The 19,071-nt window shown below is 44.3% G+C and overlaps 1 protein-coding gene across 6 annotated transcripts; it reads left to right on the forward strand.

Moving 5' to 3' along the window:
• Window positions 1-502: 502 nt before the first annotated feature.
• LOC139538421 (melanoma antigen recognized by T-cells 1-like) lies at window positions 503-18,957 on the forward strand. Of its 6 annotated transcripts, none has more exons than XM_071340465.1 (5): window positions 12,893-15,893; window positions 16,355-16,445; window positions 16,654-16,750; window positions 17,211-17,312; window positions 18,364-18,957. In XM_071340465.1, the coding sequence occupies exons 2-5, from the start codon at window positions 16,381-16,383 to the stop codon at window positions 18,430-18,432; spliced, it is 333 nt and encodes a 110-aa protein (XP_071196566.1). In that variant the 5' UTR covers window positions 12,893-15,893; window positions 16,355-16,380; the 3' UTR covers window positions 18,433-18,957. The 6 variants fall into 6 exon arrangements, 4 of the variants coding, with proteins under 4 accessions (XP_071196548.1, XP_071196566.1, XP_071196558.1 ...); XM_071340457.1 differs by having other exon boundaries at window positions 12,894-15,893; window positions 16,330-16,445; XM_071340447.1 differs by lacking the exons at window positions 12,893-15,893; window positions 16,355-16,445 and adding an exon at window positions 503-768.
• Window positions 18,958-19,071: the final 114 nt, after the last annotated feature.

Raw genomic sequence — 19,071 nt, forward strand, 5'->3', positions numbered from 1 at the left:
CCAGCAGGTGGCGTTTTTTCCGCTCGCCTAACGAATTTTGTATGGAGCTCAATGAGTGTCGAATTTGGTTAACAAAACATTTTATGATTTATTTGTTCGAATATAAGTTCCTAATGATTGGGTTGTTATGAGTGTACTGATATAAGTAGGACACGTTACACCCCGGCTACTTTGAGAAAAACCGCGTTCGTAAATTGCCTCCAGTGTGCTCTGGGTCGTTCCTAAATTCAGAGAGTTGTAAAATTGTCTGTTGGTAAAGGAGTAGGGATGATCCGAGCGTTCTGACCACACAATGGCAGTCAAGCACCCAAACTAATTGGCTAAAATTGACTAGCTTGCAAGCTACTTCCCAACACAAATGAGAGAACACCTCACTCTGGCCATTTTACTAGGCCCAGCAGAGCAGGTTAGGCTGTTTTCATCTAGAGTTTTAGTGACTGTAACTGTGCTACTGGCAACAATTACATTTTTACTGACGCCGATCATATTCAATGGGTGTTGCGTGTTCGTAAATTCAACAGTTACGCTTCGAACACACCGGCTGCGTCATTGCATCACTGCTGCATAACATTTTGCGCAGCTAGGCAACTATACTGATGCAGGTACCTTTTGCAAATGGTCGCATGCGGTTGGACACATGGAAGAGAGAATAATTTTCGCAGTATCCTCAAAACCGTGTCTTTTTGACACAACTGCTGACAGCTACAGGGACATAAACACAAAAAAATGCTGCTTGGAGACAAGTGTCCACGATAGTAGGATTGCCAGGTCAGTTTAGTAGTGAGCTTGTGCTAGATGTGGCTAGTTAGCGTTAGCTAGCTAGCTAACCTAGCTTGCTAACCTAGCCAATGAGGTGGTCGTTGGTCTCATTGTTGAAAGAGCCTACTCTGCCTATCTTTACTATTTATTATTGCATTTCGCTCCAAAACTGCATTTTGGAGGGAAATTATATTATAGGCTCTCACAATTAATTTGAGGATGTCATCGAATAAATAATATACTTGGCAAATAAATTTATAAAAAATGTAAAGAAATTATGCAATCAAACTGTTTTTATGTAATCACACATTTTTACTGAATGTGTGTGCAAAAAAAAATCTACATTCATATTTTGCTACTTTCTGTCAAGTCCACTCATACAATTTGATGCATACGTTCGATTTATCGAACGTATGCACCACACAGAACGCACTGCAACTGCCTCTGCAACGCAATGCTGCAAGGCAAATGCAGCGTTCCATTGGAAATGAATGTACTTCTGGTGTATCGAAACGCAATGACACAGTCGGTGTGTTCGAAGCGTTACTCTGTGCTCTGCCACACTCAGACAAGAGTGCTCTGAAATCGGAGTAGATAACTAGAGTGAATTTAAGAATGCACCTATCGGAGTTGTGCCTGGTCGTCACTAGTTACATCAAACACAAATGTTATTGTAAACCTAACCTTAACCACACTGCTAATTTTGTACCTAACGCTAAACTTAAATTAAGACCAAAAACCAAATGTTTGTTTTCATGAATTTTTACCATATAGCCAATTTTGACTTTGTGACTGAGATAACTAACTAGTCGGTGTCTGTTGTTCACACGCGTGTCTGCCTTCTCATTGGCTAGAATGGTCGCAACAGATCGTGCCTCTTCCTCCTCCTCTCTATGGTCCAGAGCATCCGTAAATTTCTCTGGCTCTGGAGCTATCAAGTGAAGGCTCCCCTGAACCGCTGAGACTACGGTCTGGAGGCTAGGCAGGAAAGGTAACAATTCGGAAAGCATTCAGACCCATTTTTGTTACGTTACAGCCTTCTTCTAAAATGTATTAAATGCATTTTTTCCCGCATCAATCTACTCCCAATACCCCATAATGACAAAGTGAAAACAGGTTTTTAGACATTTTTTTTCTCATTTATTAAAAATTAAAAACAGAAATACCTTATTTACATAAGTATTCAGACCCTTTGCTATGAGATTTGAAATTGAGGTCAGGTGAATCCTGTTTCCATTGATCATGTTTCTACAACTTGATTGGATTCCACCTCTGGTAAATATAATTGTTTGGACATGATTTCGAAAGGCACACACCTGTTCATAAAAGGGCCCACAGTTGACAGTGCATGTCAGATCAAAAACTAAGCCATGAGGTCGAAGGAATTGTCCATAGAACGCCGAGACAGGAGAATGTTGAGGCACAGCTCTGGGGAACGGTACCAAAACATTTCGGAAGCATTGAAGATCCCCAAGAACACAGTGGCCTCCATCATTCTGAAATGGAAGAAGTTTGGAACCACCAAGACTCATCTTAAAGCTGTCCGCCCACCCAAACTGAGCGATCGGGGGAGAAGGTCCTTGTTCAGGGAGGTGACCAAGAATCCGATGGTCACTCTGACAGAGCTCCAGAGCTTCCTCTGTGGAGATGGGAGAATCTTCCAGAAGGACAACCATCTCTGCAGCACTCCAATCAGGCCTTTATGGTGGAGTAGCCAGATGTAAGCCACTCCCTCAGTAAAAGGCACATGACAGCCCACTTAGAGTTTGCCAAAAGGCACCTAAAGTACTCTCAGACCATGAGAAACAAGATTCTCTGGTCTGATGAATCCATGATTGAAGTAATTGGCCTGAATGCCAGAGCCCAGACATGTACCCGATTGAACATCTCTGGAGAGACCTGAAGATAGCTGTGCAGCGACGCTCCCCATCCAACCTGACAGAGCTTGCGGAGATCTGCAGAGAAGAATGGGAGAAACTCCCTAAATACTGGTGTGCCAAGCTTGAAGCATCATACCCAAGAAGACTCAAGGCTGTAATCGCTGCCAAAGGTGCTTCAACAAAGCACTGAGTAAAGGGTGTGAATAATTATGTAAATGTGATATTTTTTATATTTTTTTTAATACACTCGCAAACATTTCTAAAAAACTGTTTTTGCTTTGTCATTATAGGGTATTGTGTGTAGATTGATGAGGGGGAAAAAACGATTTAATACATTTTCAAATAAGGCTGTAACTTAACAAAATGTGGAAAAAGTCAATGGGTTTGAATAGTTTCTGAATGCACTGTATGCATCTGTGCTACGAGGAAATGGACAGTAGTAAAATGAAATTCCAAGTTGCCTCGAAGTTGCATCAGTTCCCAGTCAATAATAAATTCCTATAATCAGTTTTCTTGTCTTATCAATTCAACATCTACTACGTATCTTGATTATGTGGAGAATACTGTATGAAACACAATGATTTTGACGTATCATATTCTTTAATTCATACAATATGGCAATGTGCTGTTATATTGGGTTGAAATTAGCCCCAAAGATGGCGATATTGAGTCGTTTCATCTTACCGTCTAAAGGGAATGTATACAGCCGGCTATAGAGCACCACAGTGGATACCCATAAACCCTAGCGGTCAAACAGGGAAATGGTTCCAATCGTTTTTCCACCATTTATTTTTCCCATAGGGAATAAGAAACACTTAAAAAAGGGCTGTGTTTGTGTAGGCTTACCCTGGCGTGATGTTTTGATAACCATGTAAATCTCTCTTGGACAAGGTGACTTTTATCAATATATTAATCTGTATTTACTCAGATTCGAAAATGTAAATTAGTATCAATGTAGACATCATGCAAGACCACAGATCCCTGCAAGCTCCTGCAAGTCACCTCTAGCTGACACCTTTGCTAACAGGTATTGTGTCAATTTAGAACTTGCACAAGACAGTTCACAGAATTGTAAATGTATTTATTTTTTGCCAATTTATTCATTACAAAATGTAGCTAACATTAGATAGTTAATCCAGAGATTCTTACCGATTCGGCAGTCTAGTCCAGATCACCATAGATGGCATTTGTAGTTCTTTATGATAGCCACATAAGCAGCTAATTAGCATTTCATATTGGGGGGTTAAATACAGGCGAATATATTGATAAAAGTCACCTTGTCCTAGAGAGATTTACACAGTTATCAAAACATCACTCCAGGGTAAACCAACACAAAAAAAAATAGAACTTATTTTAAGATTCTAAAATTCACTATGGGAAAAATGAATGATGGAAAAACAATTGGAAACATTTCCTTCTTTGACCGCTAGGTTTTATGGGTATTATGACTCATAATGTGGTACTCTATACACTCGTATCCACCGTGAACCGGTTCGTATAAAAAACATTGTCCATTCAGCCTGCAGAGGCGTCGATTTCCTCCTTAACTTGATTTAATAGTGAGTAAAAATAAATAAAAAAATATCGCCAATAAATTAAGAAGTCGAGTTAAGGAGGAATATTGAATTAAGGAAGAAATCAACAGCTTTGCTGCCTAAGTGGAGAATTAATGTTTTATGTGCGAATCGGTCATGTGTGTAAAGCCGGCAGCATACATTCCCTTCGGACGGTAAAATGAAACGACTCAATATCGCTATCTGTGGGATAGGTTGAAATGTTTAAACTTTCCTACCTAATTTCTTATTTTTTTATTAAACTTGTTGTGCTCATTGCAATGGTTTACTATTTAATTTCACTAATACAGGAAACTACCAAAAGAAAGGAAACATCAATATTGCGCGTCTTAATAGGCTGTTGGGCCAACACGAGCCACCAGAACAGCTTCAATGCTCCTCGGCATAGATTCTACAAGTGTCTGGAAAACTATAGGAGGCTTCTGACACTATTCTTCCACGAGAAATTCCATAATTGAGTGTTTTGTTGGTGGTGGAAAACACGCGCTGCTCCAGAATCTCTCATACGTCTTCAGTTGGGTTGAGATCTGATGACTGAGATACACACACACACACACACACACACACACACACACACACACACACACACACACACACACACACACACACACACACACACACACACACACACACACACACACACACACACACACACACTCACACACACACACACAATGCTCCTTTGCGACCCATCTTTCAAAGTCATTGAGATCTCTTCTAGCCACGGTAACCAACATAATGGTCAACTGGGCATTTCTATACATGACCCTAAACTTATTTTAATTGCTTAATTAACTCAGGAACCACACCTGTGTGGAAGTACCTGTATTCACTATACTTTGTATCCCTCATTTAGTGTTTCCTTTATTTTGTCAGTTACCTGTAGTGTTCCAGTATGTGAACTGCCTGTGAAGCAGAAGGTAGTGATATTGTGCACCCTACAGACCATTTCTTGATACTGCGTGATCATCTACAGTACTGTCCAAAACAGGCAACAAATGACAATTATATTATTACACTATCAAGAGCATCATACTGCATTTCCACCACTATATAATAAAACATGTTATCTTATTCACAGGAATTGTCATCGATTAGAATGACAAAGCAATGAGGAGACAACACATGGAGAAGAAAACCTACTTTGTGTTAAAATATGGATCTCTTTTTGTGGTCTCTCTTTTATTTATAAAGCATATTTTGGTAATAATCCAAATATAATTTCGTACTATGAAATGATTATGATATTGACCATTAAAATATAACATTCATTTCCAGAAATACAATATTATCATTGGGCTGACCGACACGTGGCTTGAGTGTACAGGCTAATGTTCAAGATAGGATATCAGTTGTGTGTAATGAATGTTAGCCTATTACATAAAGTTATTATTATGAACTGAAGTGAATGTACTCTAAACTAATTATATGAAATGTTAGCATCCTTTATATTAGCCTACTTGAATAGGTGTTTATCAAGTTTCCGTTATTAATATGAATATTGAGGTCACCTGAGTCACAGTCAGACAGAAAGAATTAGCAGACAAAGCTTCACGAGTCCATAATAGATGTGTCCTGGCTCTAGGGCTGGGAGGGTTAGTAGTTAGATGTGTTCTGGCTCTAGAGCTGGGAGGGTTAGTAGTTAGATGTGTTCTGGCTCTAGAGCTGGGAGGGTTAGTAGTTAGATGTGTTCTGGCTCTAGGGCTGGGAGGGTTAGTAGTTTGATGTGTTCTGGCTCTAGAGCTGGGAGGGTTAGTAGTTAGATGTGTTCTGGCTCTAGGGCTGGGAGGGTTAGTAGTTAGATGTGTTCTGGCTCTAGAGCTGGGAGGGTTAGTAGTTAGATGTGTTCTGGCTCTAGGGCTGGGAGGGTTAGTAGTTTGATGTGTTCTGGCTCTAGGGCTGGGAGGGTTAGTAGTTAGATGTGTTCTGGCTCTAGAGCTGGGAGGGTTAGTAGTTAGATGTGTTCTGGCTCTAGGGCTGGGAGGGTTAGTAGTTAGATGTGTTCTGGCTCTAGAGCTGGGAGGGTTAGTAGTTAGATGTGTCCTGGCTCTAGGGCTGGGAGGGTTAGTAGTTAGATGTGTTCTGGCTCTAGAGCTGGGAGGGTTAGTAGTTAGATGTGTTCTGGCTCTAGGGCTGGGAGGGTTAGTAGTTAGATGTGTTCTGGCTCTAGAGCTGGGAGGGTTAGTAGTTAGATGTGTTCTGGCTCTAGAGCTGGGAGGGTTAGTAGTTAGATGTGTTCTGGCTCTAGGGCTGGGAGGGTTAGTAGTTAGATGTGTTCTGGCTCTAGAGCTGGGAGGGTTAGTAGTTAGATGTGTCCTGGCTCTAGGGCTGGGAGGGTTAGTAGTTAGATGTGTTCTGGCTCTAGGGCTGGGAGGGTTAGTAGTTAGATGTGTTCTGGCTCTAGAGCTGGGAGGGTTAGTAGTTAGATGTGTTCTGGCTCTAGGGCTGGGAGGGTTAGTAGTTAGATGTGTTCTGGCTCTAGAGCTGGGAGGGTTAGTAGTTAGATGTGTTCTGCCTCTAGGGCTGGGAGGGTTAGTAGTTAGATGTGTTCTGGCTCTAGAGCTGGGAGGGTTAGTAGTTAGATGTGTCCTGGCTCTAGGGCTGGGAGGGTTAGTAGTTAGATGTGTTCTGGCTCTAGAGCTGGGAGGGTTAGTAGTTAGATGTGTTCTGGCTCTAGGGCTGGGAGGGTTAGTAGTTAGATGTGTTCTGGCTCTAGAGCTGGGAGGGTTAGTAGTTAGATGTGTTCTGGCTCTAGGGCTGGGAGGGTTAGTAGTTAGATGTGTTCTGGCTCTAGAGCTGGGAGGGTTAGTAGTTAGATGTGTTCTGGCTCTAGGGCTGGGAGGGTTAGTAGTTAAGATGTGTTCTGGCTCTAGAGCTGGGAGGGTTAGTAGTTAGATGTGTTCTGGCTCTAGAGCTGGGAGGGTTAGTAGTTAGATGTGTTCTGACTCTAGGGCTGGTAGGGTTAGTAGTTAGATGTGTTCTGGCTCTAGAGCTGGGAGGGTTAGTAGTTAGATGTGTTCTGGCTCTAGGGCTGGGAGGGTTAGTAGTTAAGATGTGTTCTGGCTCTAGAGCTGGGAGGGTTAGTAGTTAGATGTGTTCTGGCTCTAGAGCTGGGAGGGTTAGTAGTTAGATGTGTTCTGGCTCTAGAGCTGGGAGGGTTAGTAGTTAGACGTGTTCTGGCTCTAGAGCTGGGAGGGTTAGTAGTTAGATGTGTTCTGGCTCTAGAGCTGGGAGGGTTAGTAGTTAGATGTGTTCTGGCTCTAGAGCTGGGAGGGTTAGTAGTTAGATGTGTTCTGGCTCTAGGGCTGGGAGGGTTAGTAGTTAGATGTGTTCTGGCTCTAGAGCTGGGAGGGTTAGTAGTTAGATGTGTCCTGGCTCTAGGGCTGGGAGGGTTAGTAGTTAGATGTGTTCTGGCTCTAGAGCTGGGAGGGTTAGTAGTTAGATGTGTTCTGGCTCTAGGGCTGGGAGGGTTAGTAGTTAGATGTGTCCTGGCTCTAGGGCTGGGAGGGTTAGTAGTTAGATGTGTTCTGGCTCTAGAGCTGGGAGGGTTAGTAGTTAGATGTGTTCTGGCTCTAGAGATGGGATGGTTAGTAGTTAGTTGTGTTCTGGCTCTAGAGCTGGGAGGGTTAGTAGTTAGATGTGTTCTGGCTCTAGAGCTGGGAGGGTTAGTAGTTAAGATGTGTTCTGGCTCTAGAGCTGGGAGGGTTAGTAGTTAGATGTGTTCTGGCTCTAGAGCTGGGAGGGTTAGTAGTTAGATGTGTTCTAGCTCTAGGGCTGGGAGGGTTAGTAGTTAGATGTGTTCTGGCTCTAGAGCGCGGAGGGTTAGTAGTTAGATGTGTTCTGGCTCTAGGGCTGGGAGGGTTAGTAGTTAAGATGTGTTCTGGCTCTAGAGCTGGGAGGGTTAGTAGTTAGATGTGTTCTGGCTCTAGAGCTGGGAGGGTTAGTAGTTAGATGTGTTCTGACTCTAGGGCTGGTAGGGTTAGTAGTTAGATGTGTTCTGGCTCAAGAGCTGGGAGGGTTAGTAGTTAGATGTGTTCTGGCTCTAGAGCTGGGAGGGTTAGTAGTTAGATGTGTCCTGGCTCTAGGGCTGGGAGGGTTAGTAGTTAGATGTGTTCTGGCTCTAGAGCTGGGAGGGTTAGTAGTTAGATGTGTTCTGGCTCTAGGGCTGGGAGGGTTAGTAGTTAGATGTGTTCTGGCTCTAGAGCTGGGAGGGTTAGTAGTTAGATGTGTCCTGGCTCTAGGGCTGGGAGGGTTAGTAGTTAGATGTGTTCTGGCTCTAGAGCTGGGAGGGTTAGTAGTTAGATGTGTTCTGGCTCTAGGGCTGGGAGGGTTAGTAGTTAGATGTGTTCTGGCTCTAGAGCTGGGAGGGTTAGTAGTTAGATGTGTTCTGGCTCTAGGGCTGGGAGGGTTAGTAGTTAGATGTGTTCTGGCTCTAGAGCTGGGAGGGTTAGTAGTTAGATGTGTTCTGGCTCTAGGGCTGGGAGGGTTAGTAGTTAAGATGTGTTCTGGCTCTAGAGCTGGGAGGGTTAGTAGTTAGATGTGTTCTGGCTCTAGAGCTGGGAGGGTTAGTAGTTAGATGTGTTCTGACTCTAGGGCTGGTAGGGTTAGTAGTTAGATGTGTTCTGGCTCTAGAGCTGGGAGGGTTAGTAGTTAGATGTGTTCTGGCTCTAGGGCTGGGAGGGTTAGTAGTTAAGATGTGTTCTGGCTCTAGAGCTGGGAGGGTTAGTAGTTAGATGTGTTCTGGCTCTAGAGCTGGGAGGGTTAGTAGTTAGATGTGTTCTGGCTCTAGAGCTGGGAGGGTTAGTAGTTAGACGTGTTCTGACTCTAGAGCTGGGAGGGTTAGTAGTTAGATGTGTTCTGGCTCTAGAGCTGGGAGGGTTAGTAGTTAGATGTGTTCTGGCTCTAGAGCTGGGAGGGTTAGTAGTTAGATGTGTTCTGGCTCTAGGGCTGGGAGGGTTAGTAGTTAGATGTGTTCTGGCTCTAGAGCTGGGAGGGTTAGTAGTTAGATGTGTCCTGGCTCTAGGGCTGGGAGGGTTAGTAGTTAGATGTGTTCTGGCTCTAGAGCTGGGAGGGTTAGTAGTTAGATGTGTTCTGGCTCTAGGGCTGGGAGGGTTAGTAGTTAGATGTGTCCTGGCTCTAGGGCTGGGAGGGTTAGTAGTTAGATGTGTTCTGGCTCTAGAGCTGGGAGGGTTAGTAGTTAGATGTGTTCTGGCTCTAGAGATGGGATGGTTAGTAGTTAGTTGTGTTCTGGCTCTAGAGCTGGGAGGGTTAGTAGTTAGATGTGTTCTGGCTCTAGAGCTGGGAGGGTTAGTAGTTAAGATGTGTTCTGGCTCTAGAGCTGGGAGGGTTAGTAGTTAGATGTGTTCTGGCTCTAGAGCTGGGAGGGTTAGTAGTTAGATGTGTTCTAGCTCTAGGGCTGGGAGGGTTAGTAGTTAGATGTGTTCTGGCTCTAGAGCGCGGAGGGTTAGTAGTTAGATGTGTTCTGGCTCTAGGGCTGGGAGGGTTAGTAGTTAAGATGTGTTCTGGCTCTAGAGCTGGGAGGGTTAGTAGTTAGATGTGTTCTGGCTCTAGAGCTGGGAGGGTTAGTAGTTAGATGTGTTCTGACTCTAGGGCTGGTAGGGTTAGTAGTTAGATGTGTTCTGACTCAAGAGCTGGGAGGGTTAGTAGTTAGATGTGTTCTGGCTCTAGGGCTGGGAGGGTTAGTAGTTAAGATGTGTTCTGGCTCTAGAGCTGGGAGGGTTAGTAGTTAGATGTGTTCTGGCTCTAGAGCTGGGAGGGTTAGTAGTTAGATGTGTTCTGACTCTAGGGCTGGGAGGGTTAGTAGTTAAGATGTGTTCTGGCTCTAGAGCTGGGAGGGTTAGTAGTTAGATGTGTTCTGGCTCTAGAGCTGGGAGGGTTAGTAGTTAGATGTGTTCTGGCTCTAGAGCTGGGAGGGTTAGTAGTTAGATGTGTTCTGGCTCTAGAGCTGGGAGGGTTAGTAGTTAGATGTGTTCTGGCTCTAGAGCTGGGAGGGTTAGTAGTTAGATGTGTTCTGGCTCTAGAGCTGGGAGGGTTAGTAGTTAGAAGTGTTCTGGCTCTAGAGCTGGGAGGGTTAGTAGTTAGATGTGTTCTGGCTCTAGGGCTGGGAGGGTTAGTAGTTAGATGTGTTCTGGCTCTAGAGCTGGGAGGGTTAGTAGTTAGACGTGTTCTGGCTCTAGAGCTGGGAGGGTTAGTAGTTAGATGTGTTCTGGCTCTAGAGCTGGGAGGGTTAGTATTTAGATGTGATCTGGCTCTAGAGCTGGGAGGGTTAGTAGTTAGATGTGTTCTGGCTCTAGAGCTGGGAGGGTTACTAGTTAGATGTGTTCTGGCTCTAGAGCTGGGAGGGTTAGTAGTTAGATGTGTTCTGGCTCTAGGGCTGGGAGGGTTAGTAGTTAGATGTGTTCTGGCTCTAGAGCTGGGAGGGTTAGTAGTTAGATGTGTTCTGGCTCTAGAGCTGGGAGGGTTAGTAGTTAGATGTGTTCTAGAGATGGGAGGGTTAGTAGTTAGATGTGTTCTGGCTCTAGGGCTGGGAGGGTTAGTAGTTAGATGTGTTCTGGCTCTAGGGCTGGGAGGGTTAGTAGTTAGATGTGTTCTGGCTCTAGAGCTGGGAGGGTTAGTAGTTAGATGTGTTCTGGCTCTAGAGCTGGGAGGGTTAGTAGTTAGATGTGTTCTGGCTCTAGGGCTGGGAGGGTTAGTAGTTAGATGTGTTCTGGCTCTAGAGCTGGGAGGGTTAGTAGTTAGACGTGTTCTGGCTCTAGAGCTGGGAGGGTTAGTAGTTAGATGTGTTCTGGCTCTAGAGCTGGGAGGGTTAGTAGTTAGATGTGATCTGGCTCTAGAGCTGGGAGGGTTAGTAGTTAGATGTGTTCTGGCTCTAGAGCTGGGAGGGTTAGTAGTTAGATGTGTTCTGGCTCTAGAGCTGGGAGGGTTAGTAGTTAGATGTGTTCTGGCTCTAGAGCTGGGAGGGTTAGTAGTTAGATGTGTTCTGGCTCTAGGGCTGGGAGGGTTAGTAGTTAGATGTGTTCTGGCTCTAGAGCTGGGAGGGTTAGTAGTTAGATGTGTTCTGGCTCTAGAGCTGGGAGGGTTAGTAGTTAGATGTGTTCTAGAGCTGGGAGGGTTAGTAGTTAGATGTGTTCTGGCTCTAGGGCTGGGAGGGTTAGTAGTTAGATGTGTTCTGGCTCTAGGGCTGGGAGGGTTAGTAGTTAGATGTGTTCTGGCTCTAGGGCTGGGAGGGTTAGTAGTTAGATGTGTTCTGGCTCTAGGGCTGGGAGGGTTAGTAGTTAGATGTGTTCTGTCTCTAGAGCTGGGAGGGTTAGTAGTTAGATGTGTTCTGGCTTTAGAGCTGGGAGGGTTAGTAGTTAGATGTGTTCTGGCTCTAGGGCTGGGAGGGTTAGTAGTTAGATGTGTTCTGGCTCTAGGGCTGGGAGGGTTAGTAGTTAGATGTGTTCTGGCTCTAGAGCTGGGAGGGTTAGTAGTTAGATGTGTTCTGGATCTAGAGCTGGGAGGGTTAGTAGTTAGATGTGTTCTAGAGCTGGGAGGGTTAGTAGTTAGATGTGTTCTGGCTCTAGAGCTGGGAGGGTTAGTAGTTAGATGTGTTCTGGCTCTAGAGCTGGGAGGGTTAGTAGTTAGATGTGTTCTGGCTCTAGAGCTGGGAGGGTTAGTAGTTAGAAGTGTTCTGGCTCTAGAGCTGGGAGGGTTAGTAGTTAGATGTGTTCTGGCTCTAGGGCTGGGAGGGTTAGTAGTTAGATGTGTTCTGGCTCTAGAGCTGGGAGGGTTAGTAGTTAGACGTGTTCTGGCTCTAGAGCTGGGAGGGTTAGTAGTTAGATGTGTTCTGGCTCTAGAGCTGGGAGGGTTAGTAGTTAGATGTGATCTGGCTCTAGAGCTGGGAGGGTTAGTAGTTAGATGTGTTCTGGCTCTAGAGCTGTGAGGGTTACTAGTTAGATGTGTTCTGGCTCTAGAGCTGGGAGGGTTAGTAGTTAGATGTGTTCTGGCTCTAGGGCTGGGAGGGTTAGTAGTTAGATGTGTTCTGGCTCTAGAGCTGGGAGGGTTAGTAGTTAGATGTGTTCTGGCTCTAGAGCTGGGAGGGTTAGTAGTTAGATGTGTTCTAGAGATGGGAGGGTTAGTAGTTAGATGTGTTCTGGCTCTAGGGCTGGGAGGGTTAGTAGTTAGATGTGTTCTGGCTCTAGGGCTGGGAGGGTTAGTAGTTAGATGTGTTCTGGCTCTAGGGCTGGGAGGGTTAGTAGTTAGATGTGTTCTGGCTCTAGAGCTGGGAGGGTTAGTAGTTAGATGTGTTCTGGCTCTAGGGCTGGGAGGGTTAGTAGTTAGATGTGTTCTGGCTCTAGAGCTGGGAGGGTTAGTAGTTAGACGTGTTCTGGCTCTAGAGCTGGGAGGGTTAGTAGTTAGACGTGTTCTGGCTCTAGAGCTGGGAGGGTTAGTAGTTAGATGTGTTCTGGCTCTAGAGCTGGGAGGGTTAGTAGTTAGATGTGATCTGGCTCTAGAGCTGGGAGGGTTAGTAGTTAGATGTGTTCTGGCTCTAGAGCTGGGAGGGTTAGTAGTTAGATGTGTTCTGGCTCTAGAGCTGGGAGGGTTAGTAGTTAGATGTGTTCTGGCTCTAGAGCTGGGAGGGTTAGTAGTTAGATGTGTTCTGGCTCTAGGGCTGGGAGGGTTAGTAGTTAGATGTGTTCTGGCTCTAGAGCTGGGAGGGTTAGTAGTTAGATGTGTTCTGGCTCTAGAGCTGGGAGGGTTAGTAGTTAGATGTGTTCTAGAGCTGGGAGGGTTAGTAGTTAGATGTGTTCTGGCTCTAGGGCTGGGAGGGTTAGTAGTTAGATGTGTTCTGGCTCTAGGGCTGGGAGGGTTAGTAGTTAGATGTGTTCTGGCTCTAGGGCTGGGAGGGTTAGTAGTTAGATGTGTTCTGGCTCTAGGGCTGGGAGGGTTAGTAGTTAGATGTGTTCTGTCTCTAGAGCTGGGAGGGTTAGTAGTTAGATGTGTTCTGGCTTTAGAGCTGGGAGGGTTAGTAGTTAGATGTGTTCTGGCTCTAGGGCTGGGAGGGTTAGTAGTTAGATGTGTTCTGGCTCTAGGGCTGGGAGGGTTAGCAGTTAGATGTGTTCTGGCTCTAGAGCTGGGAGGGTTAGTAGTTAGATGTGTTCTGGATCTAGAGCTGGGAGGGTTAGTAGTTAGATGTGTTCTAGAGCTGGGAGGGTTAGTAGTTAGATGTGTTCTGGCTCTAGAGCTGGGAGGGTTAGTAGTTAGATGTGTTCTGGCTCTAGAGCTGGGAGGGTTAGTAGTTAGATGTGTTCTGGCTCTAGGGCTGGGAGGGTTAGTAGTTAGATGTTTCTGGCTCTAGAGCTGGGAGGGTTAGTAGTTAGACGTGTTCTGGCTCTAGAGCTGGGAGGGTTAGTAGTTAGATGTGTTCTGGCTCTAGAGCTGGGAGGGTTAGTAGTTAGATGTGATCTGGCTCTAGAGCTGGGAGGGTTAGTAGTTAGATGTGTTCTGGCTCTAGAGCTGGGAGGGTTAGTAGTTAGATGTGTTCTGGCTCTAGAGCTGGGAGGGTTAGTAGTTAGATGTGTTCTGGCTCTAGGGCTGGGAGGGTTAGTAGTTAGATGTGTTCTGGCTCTAGAGCTGGGAGGGTTAGTAGTTAGATGTGTTCTGGCTCTAGAGCTGGGAGGGTTAGTAGTTAGATGTGTTCTAGAGCTGGGAGGGTTAGTAGTTAGATGTGTTCTGGCTCTAGGGCTGGGAGGGTTAGTAGTTAGATGTGTTCTGGCTCTAGGGCTGGGAGGGTTAGTAGTTAGATGTGTTCTGGCTCTAGGGCTGGGAGGGTTAGTAGTTAGATGTGTTCTGGCTCTAGGGCTGGGAGGGTTAGTAGTTAGATGTGTTCTGGCTCTAGAGCTGGGAGGGTTAGTAGTTAGATGTGTTCTGGCTTTAGAGCTGGGAGGGTTAGTAGTTAGATGTGTTCTGGCTCTTGGGCTGGGAGGGTTAGTAGTTAGATGTGTTCTGGCTCTAGGGCTGGGAGGGTTAGTAGTTAGATGTGTTCTGGCTCTAGAGCTGGGAGGGTTAGTAGTTAGATGTGTTCTGGATCTAGAGCTGGGAGGGTTAGTAGTTAGATGTGTTCCAGAGCTGGGAGGGTTAGTAGTTAGATGTGTTTTGGCTTTAGAGCTGGGAGGGTTAGTAGTTAGATGTGTTCTGGCTCTAGGGCTGGGAGGGTTAGTAGTTAGATGTGTTCTGGCTCTAGGGCTGGGAGGGTTAGTAGTTAGATGTGTTCTGGCTCTAGAGCTGGGAGGGTTAGTAGTTAGATGTGTTCTGGATCTAGAGCTGGGAGGGTTAGTAGTTAGATGTGTTCTAGAGCTGGGAGGGTTAGTAGTTAGATGTGTTCTGGCTCTAGAGCTGGGAGGGTTAGTAGTTAGATGTGTTCTGGCTCTAGAGCTGGGAGGGTTAGTAGTTAGATGTGTTCTGGCTCTAGAGCTGGGAGGGTTAGTAGTTTGATGTGTTCTGGCTCTAGAGCTGGGAGGGTTAGTAGTTAGATGTGTTCTGGCTCTAGAGCTGGGAGGGTTAGTAGTTTGATGTGTTCTGGCTCTAGAGCTGGGAGGTTTAGTAGTTAGATGTGTTCTGGCTCTAGAGCTGGGAGGGTTAGTAGTTTGATGTGTTCTGGCTCTAGAGCTGGGAGGGTTAGTAGTTAGATGTGTTCTGGCTCTAGAGCTGGGAGGGTTAGTAGTTAGATGTGTTCTGGATCTAGAGCTGGGAGGGTTAGTAGTTAGATGTGTTCTAGAGCTGGGAGGGTTAGTAGTTAGATGTGTTCTGGCTCTAGAGCTGGGAGGGTTAGTAGTTAGATGTGTTCTGGCTCTAGAGCTGGGAGGGTTAGTAGTTAGATGTGTTCTGGCTCTAGAGCTGGGAGGGTTAGTAGTTTGATGTGTTCTGGCTCTAGAGCTGGGAGGGTTAGTAGTTAGATGTGTTCTGGCTCTAGAGCTGGGAGGGTTAGTAGTTTGATGTGTTCTGGCTCTAGAGCTGGGAGGTTTAGTAGTTAGATGTGTTCTGGCTCTAGAGCTGGGAGGGTTAGTAGTTTGATGTGTTCTGGCTCTAGAGCTGGGAGGGTTAGTAGTTAGATGTGTTCTGGCTCTAGAGCTGGGAGGGTTAGTAGTTTGATGTGTTCTGGCTCTAGAGCTGGGAGGGTTAGTAGTTAGATGTGTTCTGGCTCTAGAGCTGGGAGGGTTAGTAGTTAGATGTGTTCTGGCTCTAGAGCTGGGAGGGTTAGTAGTTAGATGTGTTCTGGCTCTAGAGCTGGGAGGGTTAGTAGTTAGATGTGTTCTGGCTCTAGAGCTGGGAGGGTTAGTAGTTTGATGTGTTCTGGCTCTAGAGCTGGGAGGGTTAGTAGTTTGATGTGTTCTGGCTCTAGAGCTGGGAGGGTTAGTAGTTAGATGTGTTCTGGCTCTAGAGCTGGGAGGGTTAGTAGTTAGAATTGTGTTTCACGCTAATTAGTCCAGTTCAATGGCCTTAAGCATGAGCGGGTGAACTCGTGACGGTCATAAGAATTATTTTCCTCCCCTCATAGTTCTAACCCTTTCTCAAGTCAGAGATTTAAGTTTAAAAAAGTGAGACTGAGAACTTTGGGAAACAGTGTTGGGAAGCAATTTAGACGGACCGGACCCTTTCACAATCTAACTATCCACTTTAGGTAAGACGATGCTTCTTTAAAAAAAAAAAAACGCAGACCAAACACTGACAGCCTTGATGCACAGGCCATTCAGATATTCTATTCAACTATATAATTTTATTTTTTTAATTATGGCATTTTCTAAATTATCAATTGTCTCTGGATTTACAGAGCCTATGGCATATATTATGCTTGATGGACTAAGATATTGATCCCAATTCAAAAATTGCTACAAAAATAAACACTACAGTGTATATATACATACAGTATATGCATAGGCCTACAGAAATCACATAAATGATCTCATCTGATGTGTTAAAAATTGCTTTGAAATGGAGTGTGAAATACATGTGCACATTTCAGGAACAAATGCTGAATCTACCAGTCTCATACTTGACCAATGGTTCACAGTATGTAATTGATGTTGCTATTAACATGTAATAACCATATCCTACAGTTTATAGCCCAACGGTATTCCTCAGGTGTAGTCACTGGGTGGTTCAAAGAGATGCCTCGCGGTAACTTCAATGTTTATTTTGCAAGCAGAGGAGGACCCCATGTCAGGACCGAAGAGTTAGTGGATTATTCTTCTTTTTTTTTTACGATGACAATATCAGACTATTGACTCTATTTATGGGCAGGCCTGATAGAAATTCAGAACTTTATTCAATATTTTTTTTTAAAGCTTTTGTTTTTTGTTATGCTGCATCTCAATCTTAATGGATCATTTGGTGAAGAAAGTATTATTAATTTAGTGTTTTATTTTCTTTGTGTGCCACAGGGCAGCAGGCATAGTTCTGTTGGTCTTCATACTTGCAGCTCTTCTCATCCTCGGATGCTGGTATTTTAGGAGGAGATGCGGGTACAAAATGATTAGGGTAAGATTAGTCCAGCACTTGCATGGCCAAGGGTGCATATTTCAATAGTCTTAATAAATGGCTTCCTCTCTACTTTCCTTAGTCTGTGGTGATCTGAAGAGAATGGGCTTAGGCTTTCACCTGGAGTTATTTCCAATGATTCTATGTCTACGATTCTCCTCAGTTAAGATAAAGGAGGATACAAAGAGGGATAGCTGCATTGATGTACATCAACTTGGCAATGGGTTTAGGGGAGCTCCCACCACACTGGTTCCTTTAGAACAGATCTGAAAACTCAGAAGAAAAGTGTATGTATGGGTTGCTTTCCCAGTGAACACAAGATGTTGAAAATACTTATTTTTAATGTCTTTTCAACCAAAAAGACAATATTTTCATGTGTTGTGCTCATAGGTTTTCGACAGGGCTTATACCTCCTGTTCCCCTGTTGTTTTCTTTTCCTCTCGTGTTATTCTCCCCACAGAGCCCAAGATCAGGGTCCCTGCCAGGATTCAGTGGAGGACAGATCAACGAGGGAGGAGCCACAGCAGAAAACAAGATGGGCCTCAGTGACCTCCGACCTTTGGTAAAACACTGGATGTACTGGGGGGGAAGCAACGGTGGTCAGGGCCCGTATTAATAAAGCATCTCAGAGTAGGACTGCTGCTCTAGGATCAGTTTTTGCCTAGTAGATCATACTGAATAAGATTACATGGACAGAGGGACCCTGATCCTAGATCAGCACTCCTCTAAGGCGCTTTATGAATATGGGCCCAGAGCGCTCTTTTTTCAGAGTATTTGATAAGTTTTATTGAATGAAGGTGTTTTTGTGAGGTTTAAATCTCTATACAAACTTAGAGAAGTGAGGAGAGAATTTGTTTATACCAAAGTAGTGGTGGAACCGATCCCATGATGCAGACATGGGCAGTTATGCGCTGGAAGGCAATGGTGTGACCAACCCCAGGCCACAATCATTATCTTGTCATAGGATACTGCTTTCCTCTGACTATACAGACAACAACACAACCATGAAGGAAGGACCTTTTGTTCAAATCTCCATTACTCTTCTGAGAATGAAAGGGCAATAAAGCCAAAGGTCATGTGAGCTGCCTGATGCAATATGACTGGTGGCGGTTCAGTCTGAGATTATGTCACCAGACCCGTCAGGAGGGGATTATGATCTGGAATTCATAGGGGTGTTAGGAAGGGGTGGTTTGGATCAGAGTGGTGGGGGAGGGGTGGTGTGTGTGATATTCTACTGGAAAAGGTTAACCTTTCTTTGTTCAGAGGAAAACATTTTGACTTGAGGGCTTTTTCCACGACTGAGACGAACCAAGCTGTACTGAGCTGTCCGATGCATCCACCATAGTTGCTGAAATCATTCCGGAAAGGACGATGGGAAAAGAAAATAAGAACATATTCAGAGACTGCAGTTGAAAACTAGCCAACTGTCATTTTTACAGTAATGTTGACTACTGTGCACTGTACCTGTAAAACTAAATGTCATAACGTAAGCGAGCTCATTTTGGTTTGGCCCGGCCCAATAGTGTAAAAATGGAAATAGTATTTCAATCATCAAAGAGTGGCTTATCCTGCTTGTTTTCTAAATGATGTGTGTTTGACTTGATGTGTTTCAGGTTCCCAATGCCCCTCCTGCATATGAGACGATATCATCAGGACCCCTACCTCCTCCCTACTCTCCCTAATAACAACAGTCCTCTGTGGATAACCAAAAAGATGAAAACTATTAACTTAATGTGTTGTCTTAAACTCTATATCAATGAAGAAAAAGCTTTTGATGAAAATACTATTAGCACTCTATATTTACAATTACACGATTTACTAGATTTTACCATATTTTATGTTTCTTTTCCTATCTTGTATTTTTTTTAATGTGTATTTCTCCAAAACTTGTGTGTGTTATGTGTTCCTCAAGGTTATATTTCTGAAGGTTCAGCAAACAAGACCCTTCTATCAATACTTGAATAACAGTATATTAATCGATTACAACAAAGTCGTACTTAGGAAATTGCTTGTTCATTTAAGATAACCAACGTAAAAAAAAAAAAGTATATCTGCAATTGAGAATCCATAGTAATTTAAAGACAATAATGTCGGCTTGATCGTTGGCTAAGTATTTCAACATGTACTTATGAAAGGATTTGAAAATGATGGAATGGTTATCCCCTATAAAATTCTGCAGACACATTTCAATAAAAATATAAAGCTTACCAAGGGTCTAATTCAAATGAACATCACAAAACCCTCTATGGAGGACAGTTACACCAGTTACTTCCAAGCAGAAATGTCCACAGTTATGCAATGAAAATGGACCAACTAAATAC

The sequence above is a fragment of the Salvelinus alpinus genome, chromosome 1 (genome assembly GCF_045679555.1).
Source record: "Salvelinus alpinus chromosome 1, SLU_Salpinus.1, whole genome shotgun sequence".
Taxonomy (NCBI): Eukaryota; Metazoa; Chordata; class Actinopteri; order Salmoniformes; family Salmonidae; genus Salvelinus; species Salvelinus alpinus.

Coding starts and splice junctions, on each gene's coding strand:
- LOC139538421 (XM_071340438.1), top strand. CDS start 16,294: ATGTTGCTATTAACATGTAATAACCATATCCTACAGTTTATAGCCCAA. Junction 16,751..17,210: donor GCGGGTACAAAATGATTAGG/GTAAGATTAGTC, acceptor TTCTCCCCACAG/AGCCCAAGATCAGGGTCCCT. Junction 17,313..18,363: donor TCAGTGACCTCCGACCTTTG/GTAAAACACTGG, acceptor GATGTGTTTCAG/GTTCCCAATGCCCCTCCTGC.